Source organism: Diplotaxodon limnothrissa, linkage group LG23 (genome assembly GCF_057381915.1).
Source record: "Diplotaxodon limnothrissa isolate DT_005_m linkage group LG23, D_limnothrissa_male_GT1.1, whole genome shotgun sequence".
NCBI classification, from domain to species: domain Eukaryota; kingdom Metazoa; phylum Chordata; class Actinopteri; order Cichliformes; family Cichlidae; genus Diplotaxodon; species Diplotaxodon limnothrissa.
In genome coordinates this window covers 25,232,959-25,253,484 of record NC_140617.1, presented here as the reverse complement: position 1 = coordinate 25,253,484, position 20,526 = coordinate 25,232,959, and the positions used below count along the sequence as shown (strand labels likewise).

At 39.6% G+C, this 20,526-nt stretch overlaps 1 protein-coding gene across 3 annotated transcripts in view; it reads left to right on the top strand.

The window, feature by feature from the left end:
- The window catches only part of inpp4ab (inositol polyphosphate-4-phosphatase type I Ab), an 87,862-nt gene that overhangs the window by 17,061 nt on the left and 50,275 nt on the right, over positions 1 to 20,526 (top strand). For 2 of the 3 annotated variants that reach the window (XM_085348330.1, XM_085348329.1), the window contains exons 2-6: positions 17,914 to 18,155; positions 18,930 to 18,974; positions 19,361 to 19,479; positions 20,115 to 20,231; positions 20,314 to 20,393. In XM_085348330.1, the coding sequence (XP_085204456.1) occupies positions 18,047 to 18,155; positions 18,930 to 18,974; positions 19,361 to 19,479; positions 20,115 to 20,231; positions 20,314 to 20,393 (470 nt within the window). In that variant the 5' untranslated portion in view covers positions 17,914 to 18,046. Of the gene's footprint in view, positions 1 to 10,870; positions 10,931 to 17,913; positions 18,156 to 18,929; positions 18,975 to 19,360; positions 19,480 to 20,114; positions 20,232 to 20,313; positions 20,394 to 20,526 lie in introns of all 3 variants that reach the window. The other variant, XM_085348328.1, reaches the window with a different exon arrangement.

Below are 20,526 nucleotides of genomic sequence, written 5' to 3'. Positions count from 1 at the left end.
TAGGAGAGTATCACAATACTCAATACAATATTATCATGTTGTCATATATTGTCAAAGTTAAACGTTGTCAATACTGTTTCATGTGTCCACACTAACACTGTCATTCAAACCTGCCATACATGTTACCAAAAGATGGACTCAGTCTGCAATTAAATGTGATCAAGCCGTTGGTTATAAGCCGTCTGTTTCTGATAATACAGCAATTAGCTATGATTAATCATCGAAGCTAAGCGTGTCCAGGGTTTTTCAGTTGAGCTGATTTAATGTAAGCATGAGTTGAGCCCTCCTTTTTTTCATAGCATGCCCAGAACATTTTAATTTATTTAATAAAATATTGGTATTTGGTGTCCCTGTATCGATACGCTGATGCCCAGCAGCGTTATTGTATCCATGACAAATACCTAAAAATGTATACTGGTGTTATGGTGGTGAGCATAGGACATGACCTTAAAGTGATCTGCCATCATAATCCACAAAACCCACAGCACAGGCCTCGGGTAGTGTGCATTTTAATTCCTTCATTTATTCATATTCATAATAATTTCCCACATATGGTTTTATATACAAAGTCATGTCTCAGGGCTGCACCAACATGGCCAGAATCAGGACCGCTTCTGTCAGTATTTTATTCTTGAATATTTAACGTGAACAAGCTTTTAGAGTTCTTTAAATTTAAATAGGATGCAAATGGAAAAATTAGGGGTGGTGTTCCCTTTTGTTATGTTTGCTTGAGCTGAACTAAACTGCTTTTAAGAAAAGGTGAAAATGCACCTCTGTAAAAGAAAAGGTGCGCTTGATTTACAACACAAGACAACTATAATCACTGAAAGTGAAATGAAATTAAAATCCAATGAATCAATCAGACATATTGTGTCCTCATGTGTCTTATTTTGTCTGAGTAGCTGTGAAACCCCAAAAGATTGTAGCTGGCAGTGATGTACAATTACATTACTTATGTTTCCTCCATATCTTAGAGCTGTTTGAGGCCAGTAGATACACAACAAACACTGTGGGCTCAGAAGTAAGCTACTGGTGCAGTGAGGTTAGATATGCACATTTGATCTGCCCTCAGGAAAACAGGGTTGGAGGAGGGATTCAACTAGCTCCCATGCTTGTCGTTTCTTGCAACATATGGAGACTTTTCGTATTTGATGTCAAGAAAAATAAAGAAAAATAAAGCTCAGAAATAGTGATTGACAGCCGGGCTGTGTCTGTTTATTTTGTCCATATTTAGCCCTAAAAGAGTTGTGAAAGTATGACAGCACGCCACCCGCACAAACTGGTGGAAATATGACTCTTAATCAACCCACTGAGCCTTTTCCTGTTAATTATAACATCTGAGTGGTGCATAAAGACAAAAACAGTCCTTTATTTCTTTGTCTCGCACTCTGGTTTTTCACAAAATGAAGTCTTGCCTTCTTTGAGAGAAGTGTTTGTAACCTTCTAACTGAATGATTGCTAAAGACAGTAAGGACATTTGTGAGTATGAGTGGAGTTTATTACATGTGTGATGTGGCACAGATAGCGTGGTGTGGTCTTGTAACTCTTGATTACTGTCACTTGCTGTTTCACATTGTTGTGCTTTTGTGAACCAGCTGGGCGACAGTCGACAGAGTTTTGGCAGCCAGCGTCATGTTGTCGGTGCTTCCTCTAAAAGTATGAAGGCCGTAAAGGCCACGGCACGCCTGGGCAGCATCGTATCACGTTACACATCAGCCCGAGCTCAGCAGAGGAACTGATTTATTCATATTTGAGAAGGTTTTTGCATGTATATCACAGACAGAATAAGCTTCTCTGTGCTTAAAAACTCAGAGTGATGGATCATTGCTCTGAGGGTCAGAGATGTAAGCTAACTCCTTCCCCTGGATCTATTAATCCTTTAATGCTAACCTTCAGATTATTATTATTATTATTATTATTATTTTTTTTTGGGGGGGGGGTTTGGATTTTTTTTTTATTTTTTTTTATTTTTATTTTTTTTTAAACAGTGAATCACTTTTACGGATTTATATCTGTGCAGCTTTTCACATTCACATATTTGTGTCAAGGGCTGTTGGAGTTTATGGGTGTTTTAAAAACATTATCTCCATTTATCTCAGGTCTGTCCTCCTTTTCTCTGCTCCTTCAGGAGCTGCTTTACTGCAGCTGCACGCTGAAAGTCTGAGTAAAATAAAGTGACAGCAGGTTTTGTCACGCACCAAGAGATTCACTTCCCTCAGTGAGCCGTACAGTCAGACTGAGTCACTCACACAGGTGCAGATAGGCTTTTGTTGCTCTGCTGATGGGTTAATTCTGAGTTTACTGACTGTTTTTGTTGCTCTTGCTGCTACTCGTCTTGTCTTCTCTGCTTGCTGAGCATATGTGCTAAGGTCTGGTGCTCAGAAGTAATTGGACAGTAGTCAGAAAAGCAGTTTCATAGCCAGGCAAGGCCCGTTTCCTTTGTTACTTCAAAAACCCAGGAGATTGATTCCAAGTGATGAGCTTCTGTTTGGTAGCTGTTGAGTGGATTTTCAGTATGAGGTCCAAAGAGATGTCAGTACAACTCAGGGACGCCAAACATTAGGCTGAAAAACCAAAATAAACCTATCAGAGAGACAGCATAAACTTTAAGAGTGGTCAAATCAATCTGCTCCCCGAAAGGGCCTGAATGACCACAGAAGACAACTAAAGTGGATTATTTTTGATACTGTTAAACAGTTTATTATATTTGTTGGCACTCTGATGTTCCATTTTACCCTCATATGTTGTATACAGAAGGATTACTTTTTATAATAGATATTGCAATGTTAACAACATGATAACTATATAGTTAATTATGAGCATTTATTAAATAATAATGCTCCATAAATAAAAGACAACAATGTTGTTTTTGTGCATAACAAAAAGCTCACAATTGTGCAGTCAAAATGTAAACTAACAGACGCTGAGCATAATAACAAAGAGATTTCACAGCTGCTCTGTTCCCAACTTCTACTGCCTGACTGACAGCCTGGAGTTTGAAATCTGTACACACACAATACGGTAATATTACGTTGAAGCACAGTATGTATCACTCCGCAAGGCTCCTCGGTAGCCGTAATGCTCCAACAATCCATCAAGCGCTGCAGCTCCGTAACTTACCAAAGTCGAACTAAAACATTTTTTGACAGATTGCTGAGCGCCGTGTATCACCTAAAATCGGTTCGCGGTCAGTAAGCACAACCAGAATTCATACATAAGGCGCGCTGTCTATTTTTGAGAAAATGAAAGGATTTTAGGCCGTGCATGTCGTTAGCGCGGTTAGCTCGGTTAGCCCGCTATCACGTTGATGCCGTCCAGCCCCACGCACGGGGCGATCCGCGGTAACTCGTTAACGGAGATTTGCCGTGTCCATCTTGTCGTTGCCTGCAGATGAAGCGATGGAGGAGGGGGAGCTGTGTTCAGTGAAGGAGAGGCGAGGCCGAGTAACGTTGCGTAAAGACAAAAGTGGACGAAAGAGCGGCAAACTTGTGGCTCCACAACTATAATTATAACGTAACTTATACTATATCGATATAAACGATATTGTCACATCTTATATCTCGTATGAAAATATATCGATATTTTTTAAAAAACTCGATATATCGCCCAGCCCTACTTCACATTACCTTAAACACTCAGAGCCACACTTTTTTTTTTTCTTCCTAGGCTTGGATATTTTTCATGTCATTAAGAGTAAGATTCCTAATATGGAGCTACATATATAGAGATACAGAAGCCTCACCCATCTGCTGTTTAAGAAGAATGCTATCTTAAAGAGTTAGAAAAATTTTTATTTTTACCTGTGAATCATGCAAAGCTGCTCTAGTAAACTTTAGGGATAAAAATAAGGAGCTGGAAGTATGTCCACTTTAATATTGATGCCATATGTTAGGAGTGAATTAGCTGAAAACTATAAGATGATGAACTTGGGGGCAACACCCAACAAATCCAAATCCACATGCTGAAACTGGAACAATATTAGCCATATTCATGGTGGGATTGTTTTTATTTATTTTTTTATTTTTTACAACAACTGAAAGTAGTTTAACATGTCATCTACAACCATGTCCATCTGACCCTTTCCTAAAATGTTTTAATCTATCTAAACACAGTGTTCCCTAGAGTCTCTGTGCATTAAGTGTATCCGTCTAGTTTATTTTTATGTCTGTGCAACTTTAATCTTTTGTGTGATTTCGGAAATGCATTGCTCTGGATTGAGCCATACACTTGTGTAACTTAGCACATGAATTCACATATAGCATTAAAAAGCTTATAAAAGCTTATTTTGGTTCAAAGTCACCAAACCTTAGATTTGACTTGTATTTTTTTACGTGTAGTTTTCAATTTCGCAAACACCATTATAATAAAAGTTATAGATATCGCCACAGTTATTCCTGTAAATAAATAAGCGTGGCAACATGTTCTTTTAGAGGAACTGATATGGGGTAAATTTTAAACTGAATTATGCAAAGCTGCTCTAGTAGACTCCAAGAATAAAGATACAGAGCTCCATTTAAACGGCCACACTGGGTAATAGTTTATATGATCATTTATATCTGGGGTGTCAAGAAACTAAAGCATGCAGAAAGAGACGTGATGGTCAACTTAATAAAATGTCGTCATCCTCTTCATGTCGTGCCTCATCTCCTGCACTGCATAAACATGCTCATTTATTTATTACTGATATAGTCGTAATTATTTAAGCTAATAAGTTGATATCCGTTCTAGTTAATGTTGGACTCAAGTGTGCTAAAAAAAAAAATCGCACTTTACCTCTGATGAAGAGTTTCCAACAATGCTAAAGCCACCTCAAAGAAATGTTTGCTAACGCCAGTGAACGGCAACTGATGACAGTTAACTGTAGCTAATGAAGGCTAACAGCAGTCCTGCCTGCAGCTCAGCATATGCTCAAAGACTTCCCTCAGCATGACTGTCATTGGTCAGAAGTGAGACACGCACCTGAATCCTGTCATAGAGTTTTACAGCCTTCTCAGAGTAAAGATAGGTGGATGTTTCTTACCCAGCCCCTACAGCTGAGATAAACAGTAGATTGATAACCTTCCACAGATAGGGAACAACTTTGGGGCGGAGCCGGATCCAATCCAATATCAAAGGTAGATGAAATACAAAACTGTACATTCGGTGATTTTGAGAAAACGATTTCCTCTTATCTCCGAGGAAGTCCATCCACTCTGCACACAACGATGATGAGTATTAAACCTGTCAGAGCTCAAGCTCTGTGTTGGACAGCTAATGATGTGGCAGAATAAAGCTTTTTTCCCCCTTCTGCATCGAGGAAGAACCAAATTTAGAAGAAAGTGTTTGACAGATGTGATCAGACAGACACAAACACACTTCTCCCATGAAAGCGTGTGTCGTAAGGCTTTGTCCTCACTGTGTGAAAGGCCTCATGGCACAGAGCACGCTGTGAAAAGGAGGTTTCACCATGTATGGTCAAACTTGAGTCTCATGCTCATGCTTTCCAAATCTGTCTTTTTCTGCCTGAGGATGAAGCCAAAGACAGAAGCTCCAAACACACATAAATATGCACTCAGACACTGTCCAAGGCTAATGTGAGCAGGGTTAGAAACCTAAATGTGTTTCAGACTCGCGACTGAGAGAGCTGAAGGGTGGAGAGACCTTTTTTTGTGGACTCTTGTCATGCTAGAGGTTCATTGTGAGCTCTCAGTGGCTCGTTGTTCTGCCAAATGACAGCAAGTAAGATTTCTCAATCTACTGATTAAAATCTCTAATCCTATTCATGCTGGATACCCACCAAATTCTCCAGGATAAATGGAAATAAAGCAGCTATTATCCCGTATGTTAAATATTGTGATTAATGATGGATTAAGGATTTATTCCTTAAAGAGGGCTGTAAATAATCATTATAATCCTGTGATTGAAGGAATAAACACATCTACAGTTTACTACATTCACACATCTTCTTCTTTTCCAAACAAAAATGCAAATTCACTACTTTTAAATATTTAAGTAATACAAGATTTTGCTTGGCAAAATGACCTGAATGATTTCTTAAATACAAGTAGGAATTGTAAGATTTTCTTTAATTAACCAGTAAATTATGGCACTATTAAGAGTTTTCTATGACTTAGTTTTGATGGCATTAAAGAGTAAAATGACTAGCTTTATACAGGATACCTTGACTGCAATCTTATATATAAACAACCCAACTTAATTTTGACCTCAGGCTATTTCTTTTCCAGTATGATAGGTCTTTTCATAAAAAATAATTCCTGAGGAGGTTATGTCTGACTTAAAATGAGTTGTGTTTGCAGGAAATATTATAATCGTAAAATAAGAAGAAAATAGTAAAATTAACATTATTTATTTTATTTTTTATTTTTTGCTAATCAGTGTTTTCCCCTAGAATTAAATTCTGATTATGGCAGTAGTATAGGGTAGGGGTAGGTAAATGCCATTTCTGCACTCACCAGCAGGCCTAAATTTTCTTAATAAGTTAATATCTAATAATAGATGTGCTGTTCATCAGCCTCTCTGGTTAAGCTGCGTCCACAATGGAAGCAATTGGAAGAACATAAAATTTAAAATTTTTGTGGTTGTAGTGTATTGGTTTGTTTTTTGTTTTTGTTTTTTGTCTTGTTCTTTATGGATGATTCCTTGAGAGTCTGACTGTGAACACGGTTTCCCAGTAAGGACAAGAAAATGACAGAAGTCATTGTTTTCCACCTGAGGTGATCAAATGCTTTCAGATCTACAAAAATTATAAGCTAGAACTTAAGTGAGGCTTTTATTGCTTGCAGTATTTCATAGTAAAACTTGAGATGTACCCAAGTCCTCCCTGTAATTGCTGCTGTTGATGGATCTTTAGGCCTGTTTGTACCACTAATTAACCTGAATGCGCTTTGTGAATCCTGGATCGGGGTTTTAGGTCAGGAGCTCTGGCCTGGATTAACCGTGGTGTTTATACGGTGTATGTGTGTCTCTGGTTCATCTGACTCAGAAACCTACATTGACACATAGAAGCATGCCAAATTTGGAGCTGCCTTATATGGCGGGTTTATCCCCTTTGTAAAAGTTTGTCATTTGGTGTTTTTTGTTTGTAGTGAATTTCCAGACCTGCTGCATTGATTCAAGAAGTTAAATCTGTCACTGTCATCTGCTGCAGGCCATACAGAGAGGGTTTGTTTTAGGCAGGATGTAGTGTGAACTCAAACTGAAGAAGGAAAATGCCAGGAAGCAGTATTTGTTTGCAGATCTGTGAAATGGTGAAAATATACTTGACCATTTCTGGGTAGTGAAAGGATTGAGATCGCTAACTGCTGCCCATTAAATGCCTGGACTTTTGTTTTGGAGTGTGTGTATGAGCCCAGTTTTGATAAGGAAAATTGGACATCTTGAGCCCTCTCAAACCCTGGTGTTTTTTGGCCCTGGGAGTGGAAAAAGTGACTTCAGTTGGCTGAGAGGCTGGAATTTTTTTTCTTCTTCTAGAAACAAAGACCAGAGATGCACAGAGTCTAATAGATTCTTTCTATTAAACCTTTTCTTTAGGGGGGTGGTGACACCTTAAATGTTTTGATTCTTGCACCAGGTTTGATCCTCTTTGCCTTCAAAACTGTCTTAATTGTACGTGGCACAGATTCAACGAGGTGGTGGAAGCATTCCTTAGAGATGGTGATCCATATTGACATGATAACATCCCAAAGGTGCTCTGTAGGATTGAGATCTGGAGACTGTGGAGGTTCATTTGAGTACAGTGAACTCATTGTCATGTTCGAGAAACCAGTTTGAGATGATCTGAGCTTTGTGACATGCCGTGTTATCCTGCTGGAAGCAGCCATCATAAGCAGGTACACTGTGGTCATAAAGAGATGGACATGGTCAGCAACAACACTCAGGTTGGCTGTGGAGTTGCTCGATTTGTATTTCGGGGGTTAAAGCGTGCCAAAAAATATCCCCCACACCATTACACCACCAGCAGCCTTAACTGTTGATACAAGGCACAATGGATCCATGCTTTCATGCTGTTTAAAGCAAATTTCACAGCAGAAATTGAAACTCGACGGACCAGCCAACAGTTTTCTGAACTTCTGTTGTCTAATTTTGGTATCTTGTGTGAATTGTAGCTTCAGTTTCCTGCTGTTAGCTGAGAGTAGCACTTAGTGTGGTCTTCTGCTGCTGTTGAGATGCTCTTCTGCATACCTTCGTTGTAATGAGTGGTTATTTGAGTTAATGTATCGGCTTGAAGTAGGCTGGCCATTCTCCTCTGGCCTCTGACATCAACAAGACATTTTCTGTTTTTTGGACCAGAGATCAGAATCAGAATCAGAATGGGTTTTATTGCCAAATGTTGAGCAGGTTTACAACATTAGGAAATTGCTGCGGTGCTTCAGTGCAAACATGCTGTCATAAATTGCGCTTAAATAGACATGAAAAAAATAAAAGTAAGAATAAGAATTAAAAGTGCTACGTAGAAAGATATATGCATGAGATATACATGAGATATATACATGAGAATAAGAATTAAAAGTGCTACGTAGAAAGATATATACATGAGTGCAGGTGGTGATCAGTGCCAAAACATGGAATGATGCAGTGAACACAGCGTAGGGTCATGAGTTAGTGGTGGGGACAGTCGTACGTTTATTGTTCATGTGTCCAACAGCAGAGGGGAAGAAACTGTTCTTATGGCGAGAGGTTCTGGTGCGAATGGACCGGAGCCTCCTGCCTGAGGGGAGCAGGTCAAACAGACTGTATCCAGGGTGAGAAGGGTCAGCTGAGATCCGAGCTGCACGCCGCAGTGTCCTGGAGGTGTACAGGTCCTGCAGAGATGGGAGTCTACAGCCAATCACCTTCTCAGCAGAGCGCACAACACGCTGCAGTCTCTGTTTGTCCCTGATAGTGGCTCCAGCGTACCACACGGTGATGGAGGAGGTGAGGATGGACTCGATGATTGCGGTGTAGAATTGCATCATCGTCCGTGTTGGCAGATTGAATTTCTTCAGCTGCCTCAGGAAGTACATCCTCTGCTGGGCTTTCTTGATGACGGAGGTGATGGTGGGCTCCCACTTCAGGTCCTGAGTGATGGTGGTACCCAGGAAGCGGAATGAGTCCACAGAGGTGATGGGGGTGTCAGTCAGGATGATGGGGGGGAGTGGGGCTGTGTGCTTCCTGAAGTCCACAATAATCTCCACTGTCTTCTGGGCATTCAGCACCAGGTTGTTGTGGCTGCACCAGGACACCAGACGTTCAACCTCCCTCCTGTAGGCAGACTCATCCCCGTCCGAGATGAGTCCAATAACGGTGGTGTCATCTGCAAACTTGATTAGCTTGACAGACTGGTGGGTGGAGGTGCAGCAGTTGGTGTACAGGGAGAAGAGCAGAGGAGAAAGAACACAGCCCTGATAGATAGATGTTGTGTGGAGGGAAAAGCAGTTTATGTAATACTTATAACAATAACTATGCTGCGTTCAAAGTCACTTAAATAGATCATTTAATCTACATTCTGATGTTCAGTTTGAACTTCAGCAGGTCATCTTAAATATTTGCATTAACAAGCAGTTGACATGTTGTACCCAATAAAGTGGCCAGTGAGTGTATTTTTTTTATTTTTATTTGGGATAAAAGTCTCAGGCAGTGGAGATGAATATTAAATACAGCTGTGAAGGTAGTCATGGTAGTGAAAGTACCATTAAAATCATCTTAAATCTTCTATAAGCACTCATGACAGTTTCAGCTCCTTCTGTAGATCACTCCTAGAAAAGTGGTCTCCTATTTAAAAGTGCTCATCCCCAATTCTCTTCTGACTCTTAGGAAAAACATTTGATACTCATGGCGATCTACACGGATTAAAGGAAACTTGCCAAAGGTGGAAACTAATTACAGGAGAAAGCTGAATGTATTGGTGAGGAAAAATCGCTAAAACTGCAGCAGCAGATTGGATTGTTACCTTAACTTAATTTGAAACCTTCTGAAATGATTAAATAAAGTTGTACAGAATTTTCTGGCACACCTGCTACTTTGAGTTTATCTAAAGACTAATCAGAAGGGTCTGAACGAAGCTGCTCTTGATTATAACATGTATTTTCATGACTCTGTGGCTGTTTACAGATTGCTCTTCAGTGGCCTTTCCTTCTTTCATTAGAGAGATCTCTTCTATCTAATTAGTGCTGAATGACCTCATGTAATTCAGAAAGAGACTCTTCTATTGCTCGGAATGCTGATAGTTTGATTAGTCGTTTAATAAGACTGATTATCTGAACTCATCCACACACCGCTGTTATTTTATCCACCGCTGGGACAGTAGATCTGAAAGCTAAATCAGAGGTATTGTCGTTGCCTTTAAGTACTACTCATGAGGTCAAGGGTTCTTCCTGAAATCTCATTCCAATTTTAAAAAAATCAAAAAATCAAAAATCAGTCAAATAGGAAATAAATTCCCTACATGACCCCCTGAGAATTAGCTCATTTGCTTGCTAGCTGTATGTGCTTTCTTTAGCTTGCCAAAGGCCTACTTACAATTTTACCTACAGTTTGACACCAGGCTCAACTAGTTTTCTAATATAAGATGGACATTTTCAAGTAACTACAGCTTTTGCTTATGAAGCTTAGAGAGCTTAAAATGCTGGAAACAATTCATTTAAAAACAAGAAATATCACCTATTTTCAAAGGTAAAAGTTTGCATGAGTTCATTAAATATACTAAAGCTGTTGTACAGATACAATTGGCTGATAGTGAGCCGGTCAGATGGTAGGCACGCACTTGGAGTGGAGACTTGCTGCAGTCATTAAAATGAACTGGAGCCACGATGGCTGTATAACAGTTTGACTTGTGTGTGTGTGTGTGTGTGTGTGTGTGTGTGTGTGTGTGTGTGTGTGTATAAATCTTTAGGGAGATGGAGCTGCAGCCATCCTGACTGCTGGAGTCCGAGTTCACAAGCAGCATTTTAAGGTTATAGAGTGCACAGTTATTGCATGTTTACTGTTCACTGTGATGCACTTTGTTTTGTATAGTATCTGCACATACTGTGACTGCAGCTTTTAACAGATGCATTGGATGATTTTATTAGTAAAAATTGTTAAATTATGCCTTGCTGCTACTTTTTATGCAGAAATTATCAGTATGATTCCCATTTATCAAACTTAGAAAAACAAATTGTCACAGTCTCTAGAAAATGCCCTCCAAATTTGTTGGATTGATATTAAAACAGAGTTGTTCCACTAATTTCTAGCTCCTTAGTTTTACTCTTGGACTCTACTAGAGGAGCTTTGCATGGTTTATAGTTTAAAATAATCCCTCCTTAACTTTACCAGACCTCTGTGAACCCCCCCTTACTTCAGACTGTTCTAGTTCCTCCCTCCTTTATGGCAGCTTTATTCTGATAGGTTGCCCCTCGCATGGGCACTCTTTCTGACATCATACAGAGCCAAGAGTAGAAAAAATGCCTGAAACTGAGCATTTAGAGTTTTTGAAAGCCTCTTTTGGCTCAGAGTGATTACTTTTACGTTATCTTGACCTCACAGATCAAAAGCACGGTCACTTTGACCGTGCTTAACAACACTGAAAGGAAATAAGGTGACAGAAAATAGCTAAAAGCACAATACCTCCACCGTAAATGAGTTTGTCTTCACAGGTCTTAAATTTTGTACCTCATTAAAACAGAGCTGTATTAAATCTGTCTGAACCTGACATGCATGCTGTGCATTCATTTACTGACTCTTCTCCAATTATACATGCATTCATTACCAGGCAGAAGTTACATAGGGAGGGGATATTTAAGGCCAAATGATTAAAAAGCAGCCATGCTAATAGTAAAAATACAGCTCTTGAATCAAAATCTAAAGCCAAAGTAATAAAAATATCTTGTTTATATGCATCAGCGACAAATGTCACAAAAGGAGAACGCTATTAAAAGTAAAATAAGACAATACTATGTGTGGTCTGGTTTATTTAAGTCAGGGGTCCCCAATCCCAGTCCACGAGGGCCGGTGTCCCTTCAGGTTTTAGATGTGTCCTTGATCCATCACAGCTGATTTAAATGGATAAATGACCTTCTCAACATGTCTTGAAGTTCTCCAGAGGCCTGGTAACGAACTAATCATGTGATTCAGGTGTGTTGACCCAGGGTGAGATCTAAAACCTGCAGGGACACCGGCCCTCGTGGACTGGGATTGGGGACCCCTGATTTAAGTCAAATTTGCTCGAAATTACTGGTTTAACCTTTACTTAGGTGTTGGGTTTTATTAATGTGACTTGCTGTTCTCCTTTGTGTAGTTCTGCAAATGTAAGTGTTAAATGCTGTGTAATAACATGAGGAGGAGTTTTGTGGGTTTGCAGGACAAATTGTCCAGCTGGGGGAGGTTTGCTTATTTTGTATGTGTCAAAATAGCATCCACCTGAATGCCAGGACTGAAGTTTTCCAGGAGAAGAAGATGATCAGTGTTGTTCATTTAGCCTGTCAGTGGTTTTAATGTTTTAATGATCAGTTTTGCAGCTACAGTGTCCTATTGGTTAATATTTCATTGAGTAGTCAGCCACCTCATGGTGTAGTTAGGAAAATTTGGACCCGCAGCATCCTGCTCACAGTCCAGTGCAAAACTACATTTGAATGCAAATGCAAATAGGGTAGATTTTCCTTCAGGTAGTGCTCCACTTGTTTGCAGTGACAGATGTAGGGCACCTCTATCTGAGAGGCCCGAAATGGAACACTGTTAGTGGTGGACCATATACATCAGGAAGTAGGCCAGCGACTATTAACCCAGACCCACAATTAAGCTCACATTCTGGACCTCTTTGGTTAAAATGCCGGTTTTATGGTTCCAGTTTTCAACATCTGAAATTGAAGGAACACATTTTGTGCACTCCTGTATGTTATTTTTTTAATATTTTCCAAAGATAAATACATTAACACTTTTCTTAATGAGCCACTTTAAGTTATTTTTAGCTCAATGCAAGAACATACCATCTTTTGATTACTCTGTAATAACTGGGCTCAGCTGTAATGCTCGAGTCTTTTATTCCTTTCAGTGACAGTCAGACCGCATTACTTATTTTAAGAGACACTTCCAGCAAAATCTGCCTGCTGCACTGTCAGATTTACCAGGTTCATAACTAAAAGTTTTTGGGGTTTTTTTGTTTTTTATTTTTGTTTTTTTGCTAGTTTTACGAACTCTTGGCTTGTAGTTAGCAAGTGCTTATATGCATGCCGGATGACTGGGGCAATCTGCTAGCAACTAAACTAATGAAAATGGGGCTTTTGGTGTAGTTCCCTTCAGCAACCACTCACCAACTGGTCACAGAACAACCGTTTTTATCTCTCCACCTAAGTTTGCCAAGGGGTCTCTAACTGGTCTCTAGCGTGTATGACTGAGGTCTAAGCTTCCTATCGTTAGCTTAGTGCTCCATGCTCTCGTCCAAATATGCTAATTTCTGGCTTCAAACAACTAACCTGTAAAACTGCTAATTCTCTAACCACTTAGACCAAAACAAATGGGTGATGTCCCAGTGGCTAAGTCCATCTTTTATATACAGTGTGTGTTTAAATGTGAGTGGGCTTTTGTGTAGCACATAGTGTCAGGAAAACAGTTTGGCTGTTTTGTAGAAACAGGTGTGATTATCCACACATTATTTTGATTATTTTTTTCTGTAGGAAATGGAGCACAACTCAACCCAAATACTGCAGAGATCTCCTTGTGTGTATTGTTAATCTAGACCTCCATCTGAGCTGGGTACAGTCCCTCGTGTGGACAGCTTTGCTGTAAATAGGCTAATTGCTCTTTACAAAAATGGGACAAAGAGAAGAAAAGCAGGAGAAAGAGTGGGACATTTGCTTGTACACAGACCGAAACCTTTAGGGGGACAATCCCAAAAGAGGAGTGGAGCAAAAAAAAAAAAGTACAGGGGTGAAGAACGATGGACAGACAAGATGTTGGTGAGACGCTCAAGATGACATATATAAGGATAACAAAAATAAGCTGGAGAACAGAGGAAAAAAAAAATAGATGGGCAAATGGGGAACGTTCATCAGGCATTAAAACATCACATAAAATGCTCTGGTGAAGCAGCGAGAGCTCACACACAGACACAAACTGTGCTCTTATGTATTTTCCACTGTTTATGCAGACGTGCTGGGGCTCAGGAGGCTGACAGAGCATGTTCTCTCACACACACACACACACACACACACACACACACACACACACACACACACACACACACACACACACACACACACACACACACACACACACACACACACACACACAGAGAGAGACAGATACGCTCTTCACTCTTTCACACTATCAACATATCCATATATGAGACAACATAGCCTGGGACGTGTTTGGACTGTGACACCATGTGGAGTGTTGGAGGTGCAAGAAGTGTAGACTTAAGCTTTGCATTTGAGGGGCAGAGCAAAAAATATTTTTTCTTTTCCAGTTTAACACAGTCAGAAATTAAATGTTAATGGATGTTACTAAAGAACTGGGTTTCCAGTTGTTAGTTTGTGTCTTCAGCACGTGAAGTTCATGCTAGGTTGAGGTATTTGCAGAATTTTCAAGTTCTTTACCTTCAAAACCTTCTGAGTGGCCTTTTCAGTTTGTTCTTCAGTCCCCTAAAGCAGACAAACACCATTACCACCGTTAAAAATGGTCCACATTCTTTCACCTCTGAAAAATTTGTAAGTAGCACGTTGAAATCTACAGATGATCTGACTGAGGTTTTTTAAAAACAAACAAAAGCAGCACTGCAACAACTTTAGACATAAACAAAAGTGGAAACCTTAAAAACTATGGTTATTGATGTTGGTCTAGTCCACAATGCACCGCTTGAGGTTAGTCCTTAATGTTGCTGTGTGATTTGAATTGAATTATTTGCTTCCAAACATTCCTGGTCCTGAGCTGACGGCCAGTCTTCCTGGAAGCAGTCTGATGTTTTGATTTCTGGGACACGGCGGGACACGGCGGACTGTCTTTCATAAACCCTTCATAAAAACAGTTTTTATGAAAGACATAAATAGTGCTAATAAAAAGTTGATATGTTATTTAACCAGCGGATGTGCTGTATTCACCTAGGCTGCTCCTGTGTTGTGTCAGCAGTAAACACCCCTGATTCAGTGGCACTGGACAGGAGTGATGTTCATGGCTTAGATACAAGTACCCTCGAGTCTACACCAAGGTTACTGTCGTTAAATTAAACTAAACTAAAACAGTGTAGTTGAATAAAATAAAAACTACTAATAGACCTTTGAAAAAACTTTGGGAACTTGGGTAAAATAAAATAAATATACATAGTTTTGGTATTTGTATATTTTGGTTAAATTTGTTATCACAAACTGTCTGATGAGATGTCTACAAGATAGAGAGCCAAGTGCTGTCAAATGTTCTTGTTATATTGTTATACGTGTCCTGATTTTCCTTAAGCTTTCCTGACATTATTCCAAAAATGCTGTAATAATTTTTTTTTTTTTTTAAAAAGCTCGGAAAGCTACCTGAAACTCAACTGAATTTAAAAACCAAAAGTGAAAAAGGAAAAAAAAATTGGGCCATATTCATTTCATAAATGTAACATAAATATGTAAATAAGTTTAACAACTCATGTGGTCCCTGATATATCTTAATATGAGAAAAGAAGCTGAGCCCAACAAAACAAAACAGAAAAAGCTGATTTCTATAATAGACTGTGAAAATTTTTTTTTTTATGTCATGTCATTGTTTATGGGTTAATTACTTTGGTAATAAAATCTATGTGCAGGGGTCTAAAATTAGGAAAAGCTGCAAAATTAATGAAAACACAGTTAAAAATCCAAAATCTCTGTTCTTCACATTTTTTCAAAGCTGTCCAGTGGACTGGATTGGAGTCCTTACGGCCTACTTCAGTCTTCACTTCAGTCCTCACGTCAGGCCCTGGGCCTTATGTTTGACACCCCTCATTTAGTGAATATACATCACCTTTAAAAGGGGGCACAGCTCAACCTTGTGCATGTAGCACATGTGCACTTCTGTGGTGGTTGGGTTAAATGAATAGCAGATACATTTTGGGTGTGTGTGTCTCAGTGAATGAAGCAGTAATGAAGGCCCACGGTGGGAAAAGAGGATGCTCGCTCATTTAAATTCGGCTGCTCGCGCAGACACTGAACCTGCAGCTGATTCATATTTGTAAAAACAAGATTTTCTGTTTGTGTCCTCATGAAAATTAATGTGATGCTTTTGACCTTCTTTACCCTGAACACGCTGCAAGGGGCCATCTCCGCTCTGGCTGTCTGTTTTGTATTTGCATGGAGAGATTTGCATATGATTAAATTATTGAATGTATTGCTGTGTTGTGTTGTGACCCTGATGTGAAAGTGAGAGCCACAGAAAGTTGCTGCATGTTTCTCAGATGCTGAGATGATGCCGTATTGATCGATCCCTGTTAGTGAAATCAGATTCTTCCAGCAACAAAAAGGGTGTACGGTTGAAGCAGAACATGAGCACACAAGCAGAATATTAAATAAGCTGGAGGAAGACGAGCTGAGCCTTAGAAGAACTTATGCTGCAGGCTGCGTCGGCGGCCATTGTGAATAAAGGCTCGAGTTCTCGACCCCAAAAGTCACATCCAATATTTTCAGTTTGTCCTGTAAGTTTTACTTTCTGTGACTCGTTCCTCATTTCTGTTCTTCAAACACTTTCATTATTGTATTTGTTGGAATTTATGTCGAAACTACACCACATGCAGTTTTTAGATTTTGTTTCTCTTGAAAGACGTCGTCCTGATGATGTCCAGCTAGTGTCCATAAACCACGAATTCTCTGACTCCTCTGTTTGTGCAAACAAACTTGTTATCACAATAGATTAAATGGACTATATAAGTCTAACCAGACTAAACAAGTCAAGCGTATTAAACAGAGAATAAAGCATAAACAGTCTAAAACAGCAGTGCAGTTTATTTATGTATTTATAGAGGACCAAAACTGCCAAAATTAAAATAAATAAATAAATAAATGCCACAACAGATGTTGCTGTTAAATGCTTGAAAAGAATATAGATAAATATAGCAGTTAGTTGATGTTTTCTCTAATTTGCTTCTTAGAATTAACTTTATGTTAAAGGATCAACATGCTGTGTGATGATTGTGATCGACTGTGATCTGAGGGGTATACCACGATTCAAAAAGGTCAACAACAGCAAGCTTTCTTTGCTCTACCCTAGTACAAGATGACCAGTATCACAACGGTGGTTGTCAGCTTCCTCTGTTAAGCCGAGCTCTCTAGGCCTGGTGTATGTTTACATAAAAAGGGGTATTTCACTCTTCTTTTACACAAAGAATCCCTGTGAGCGCCCCCTACCCTGATCGGACACGTTAGCATGTAATGATAAAAGGTGAAAAAATGTATAACGAACATAAAAAATATAAATACAAAAAATAAAAAAGTGAAATGCAAATTTGATTGTAAATAGGACAACATTAATACCCCAGAAAATCATTAATCATTAGATTTGGTGCACAGATCGGTAACATAAACATTTTAACTTTAATTAATTACTGGCTGCACGTCAGATCTGTGAAACTTTAAACTGGATACTTTGAAACATTGAAGCTGACTGTCTCACAGCCTGGTAAACAAGATGTGGAGATAACTGTAGTCAGGAGATCAAAGTGAAATTAACTTGATTGATTGCTCTGGACCAAGTTATGTGTTCAGCATAAGTTACTATGGCGATCAAAGCTGAAGACTTAAAGCTCAACATACCTACAAATCTGCTAATCCGACTTCATGGCACAGCCCTCAGATGATGGGGACATAGGTGTATGTTGTTCTGGGTTTTGGAACTCCAACTGATCATTGATGCCTTAAGGACAAAAGTCATTTTTAAAAGATATAACATTGCTGTAAATTCTGGTTGGTAAACATCCCTCACCTCTCCTCTTCTCTCCGCTCTTGTCCTTTGTAGAGAGGTGAAGCGTTTCCTTGGCGCCGCCGTGGATCTGTGCAGGTGGAGGGTCACATCACATGGGAGTGTGCGACTGCACGCGTGACGGTGTGTGTTTAGGCCTCCTGCCGTCACTCGCTCCTCCCAGACAGGCATGGCGGGGGGCAGGGAGCGCAGCGGCTCGAGGACGCAGAGGCCGTGGTCGGTGTACCGAGCCAACACGCTGGAGCTGTCCAACGAGATGATCAGCTTGGCGCTCGCAGGTCAGAATAACGTGGAAACTGAGCTAGAGTCAGAAACTTTTTAGTGTTTTGTGCATTTGAGCAAAATAGAGTGTCAAATATAGTTTGGTCACATTTAAGGAGGTTAGGTTTAGAAAAAGGTCAAATAAGTCCAACTCACACTAATAAAGCATCCCTGAGATATTCACACATTATCAAAATGGTCAGATTTTGTATTTCAAAATAAAAGCCATTGAAATGTCCTGTATGAGTTTTTTACCTTTAATTTACAAACAGATTACAGGGAAACGTCCTGTTTTCACAGACGTATTTCCCTTTACCTTGATAGTATAACACGTCAGACTGTCACTCATTTAATATCAAGGCAGTCTGATTTGATCTGATCAAAATAAAAACCTTTCCTACAAAGGTAAACATGGCTTATAGCCATGAAAGGGATTACAGGAAAACATCCTTTTTACAGACATGCTATTAATCTAAAGGGAAGTATAATACCTCAAGCTGTCATTCCACGTCAAGTCATTCTGTGTATTTCAAAATAAAAGCCTTTTGAAAGTCTGAGCTGTGTTTACCTTTAATTTAAAAAGACATTACAAGGGTGCTAGTTTCATTTTCATCTAAACATAATCAAAATTGACGTAGAGTAGCTTCAATGTTGCAGCTGGAGATGATTTTAATAAATGAACTGCTGGTCGACTTTGTTTTTTAGTACTGCAGCATAATTTATCATGTACAAAAGCTTCAAATGCTGTTTCTCTGACTTAATGTTATGATGACGTTTGTGTTACTTTGCAGGAAATAGTCAGGACCCAGATGAACCTGTGCTGGAATTCAGTGTGGGTGAGTAATATGAGCATTTATGATGGCTGTCCGTGACATTTATAACCCGTATTTAAATTTAGTGGTCGTTAGTGCCTCAGTTCATGATCTACTCACTGCAAGTGACAGTGACTACCATAAGAGCAGAGTCTGCTCTTATGGTAGCAAAATATATTCAGAGAATCTCCATAAAACAGCAGCTCAGCAGCAGAAATATATCAGACAGTGAGAATATATGAGTATATGGTCAGCTGGTTGTGAGTTAATGAGTATGTGTAATCAATCCAAACATTTTGAAACAAACTCTCCAACCTCGCAGCTGCAAGACTGCCTGTGCAACCACAAGTGCCTTCAGAGAGTCTTCCTGCTTGCCTCTTGGCTTGATTTGCTTGTGTTTTCTCACCCAGCATGCACAGACCTGGTGACTCCTTCTCTGGACCGAAAACCCAACACCTTTGTAGCAGTGAGCTGCACGACGCCGCCGCAGGCCTTCTGGACCAAACACGCCCAGACTGAAGTCATAGAGGTCAGACTCGTCACACAGATACAGAAACAGACTTAAAGTTACAGTTGGACTAATGTTTAAGCAGCTCTAGCTTCCATAACGTTGATTTCAGCTTGTAGGTGTGACTTAACGACGGCATAGTGACCTGTTTGCCACCACCCACACCTTCCTTATCTACGTCATTCAGTCTGGATGTGGAGGACGAGGGAGAAATGAATAATAAAACTGCAAAAACACACTTTTAGAAAAGTTTTGTTGCCAAACACGAATGTGACCTCTGAAAGAGCAATTTCAGAGGTCACATCACTTTGTATTGAATGCATTTATTTGCACGCCCCCTCAAGTGCAGAGTGAGTCATCAAAAATAAGGATTTTGTTGGGTAAACACTCATAAATATGTATTTTTATGCATATTTGGCAAAGTTAAAATGATACAGTGTGAAACCAGTGTATTTTTAGGCGTATCTGTATGTGTTACAATGACTTTCTTCTTCCAAAATGCCTGTTTTGCACATGGTTTGAACTTTTAACTTAAATTTCAACGCAAATTGAAGCTGCTATTGTGTTACTTTTCCTTGAAAATGTGATTATGATAATAACAATAAAACAAAACATGAACTGCTGAACTATTTTGTGTAACCTGTGTCTCTCCACAGGGTACCAGTAACCCCAGCTTCCTCAGCAGCATTGCCTTCTTCCAGGACTCCAACATCAACCAGCTGACGCAGGTCAAACTGGCTGCGTATGATGTGAAGGATCGCTCGCAGGGCACGGTACGACCAGCAGCACTGATAATTTTATTTTAATAATTTGAGCAAAGAAGCAGCTCAGCGTGTGAACTGTCTGTCTGTCCAGATGTACATGTTGGGCTCTGCACTTTTCCCTGTGAAGGAGATACTGCAAGAGAAGAGCCACAAATTACAGCTCGAACTGCGGTAACACACACTTAAACACACAACACTTCTGCTTTTTTACTGCTGTATTCAAGATTCTTTAAATTCACCCCAGTTCTTTAAGCAAAACTCACTCCAACTTATTGCTGTTTTATTGCCGTCTTGATGCACCACT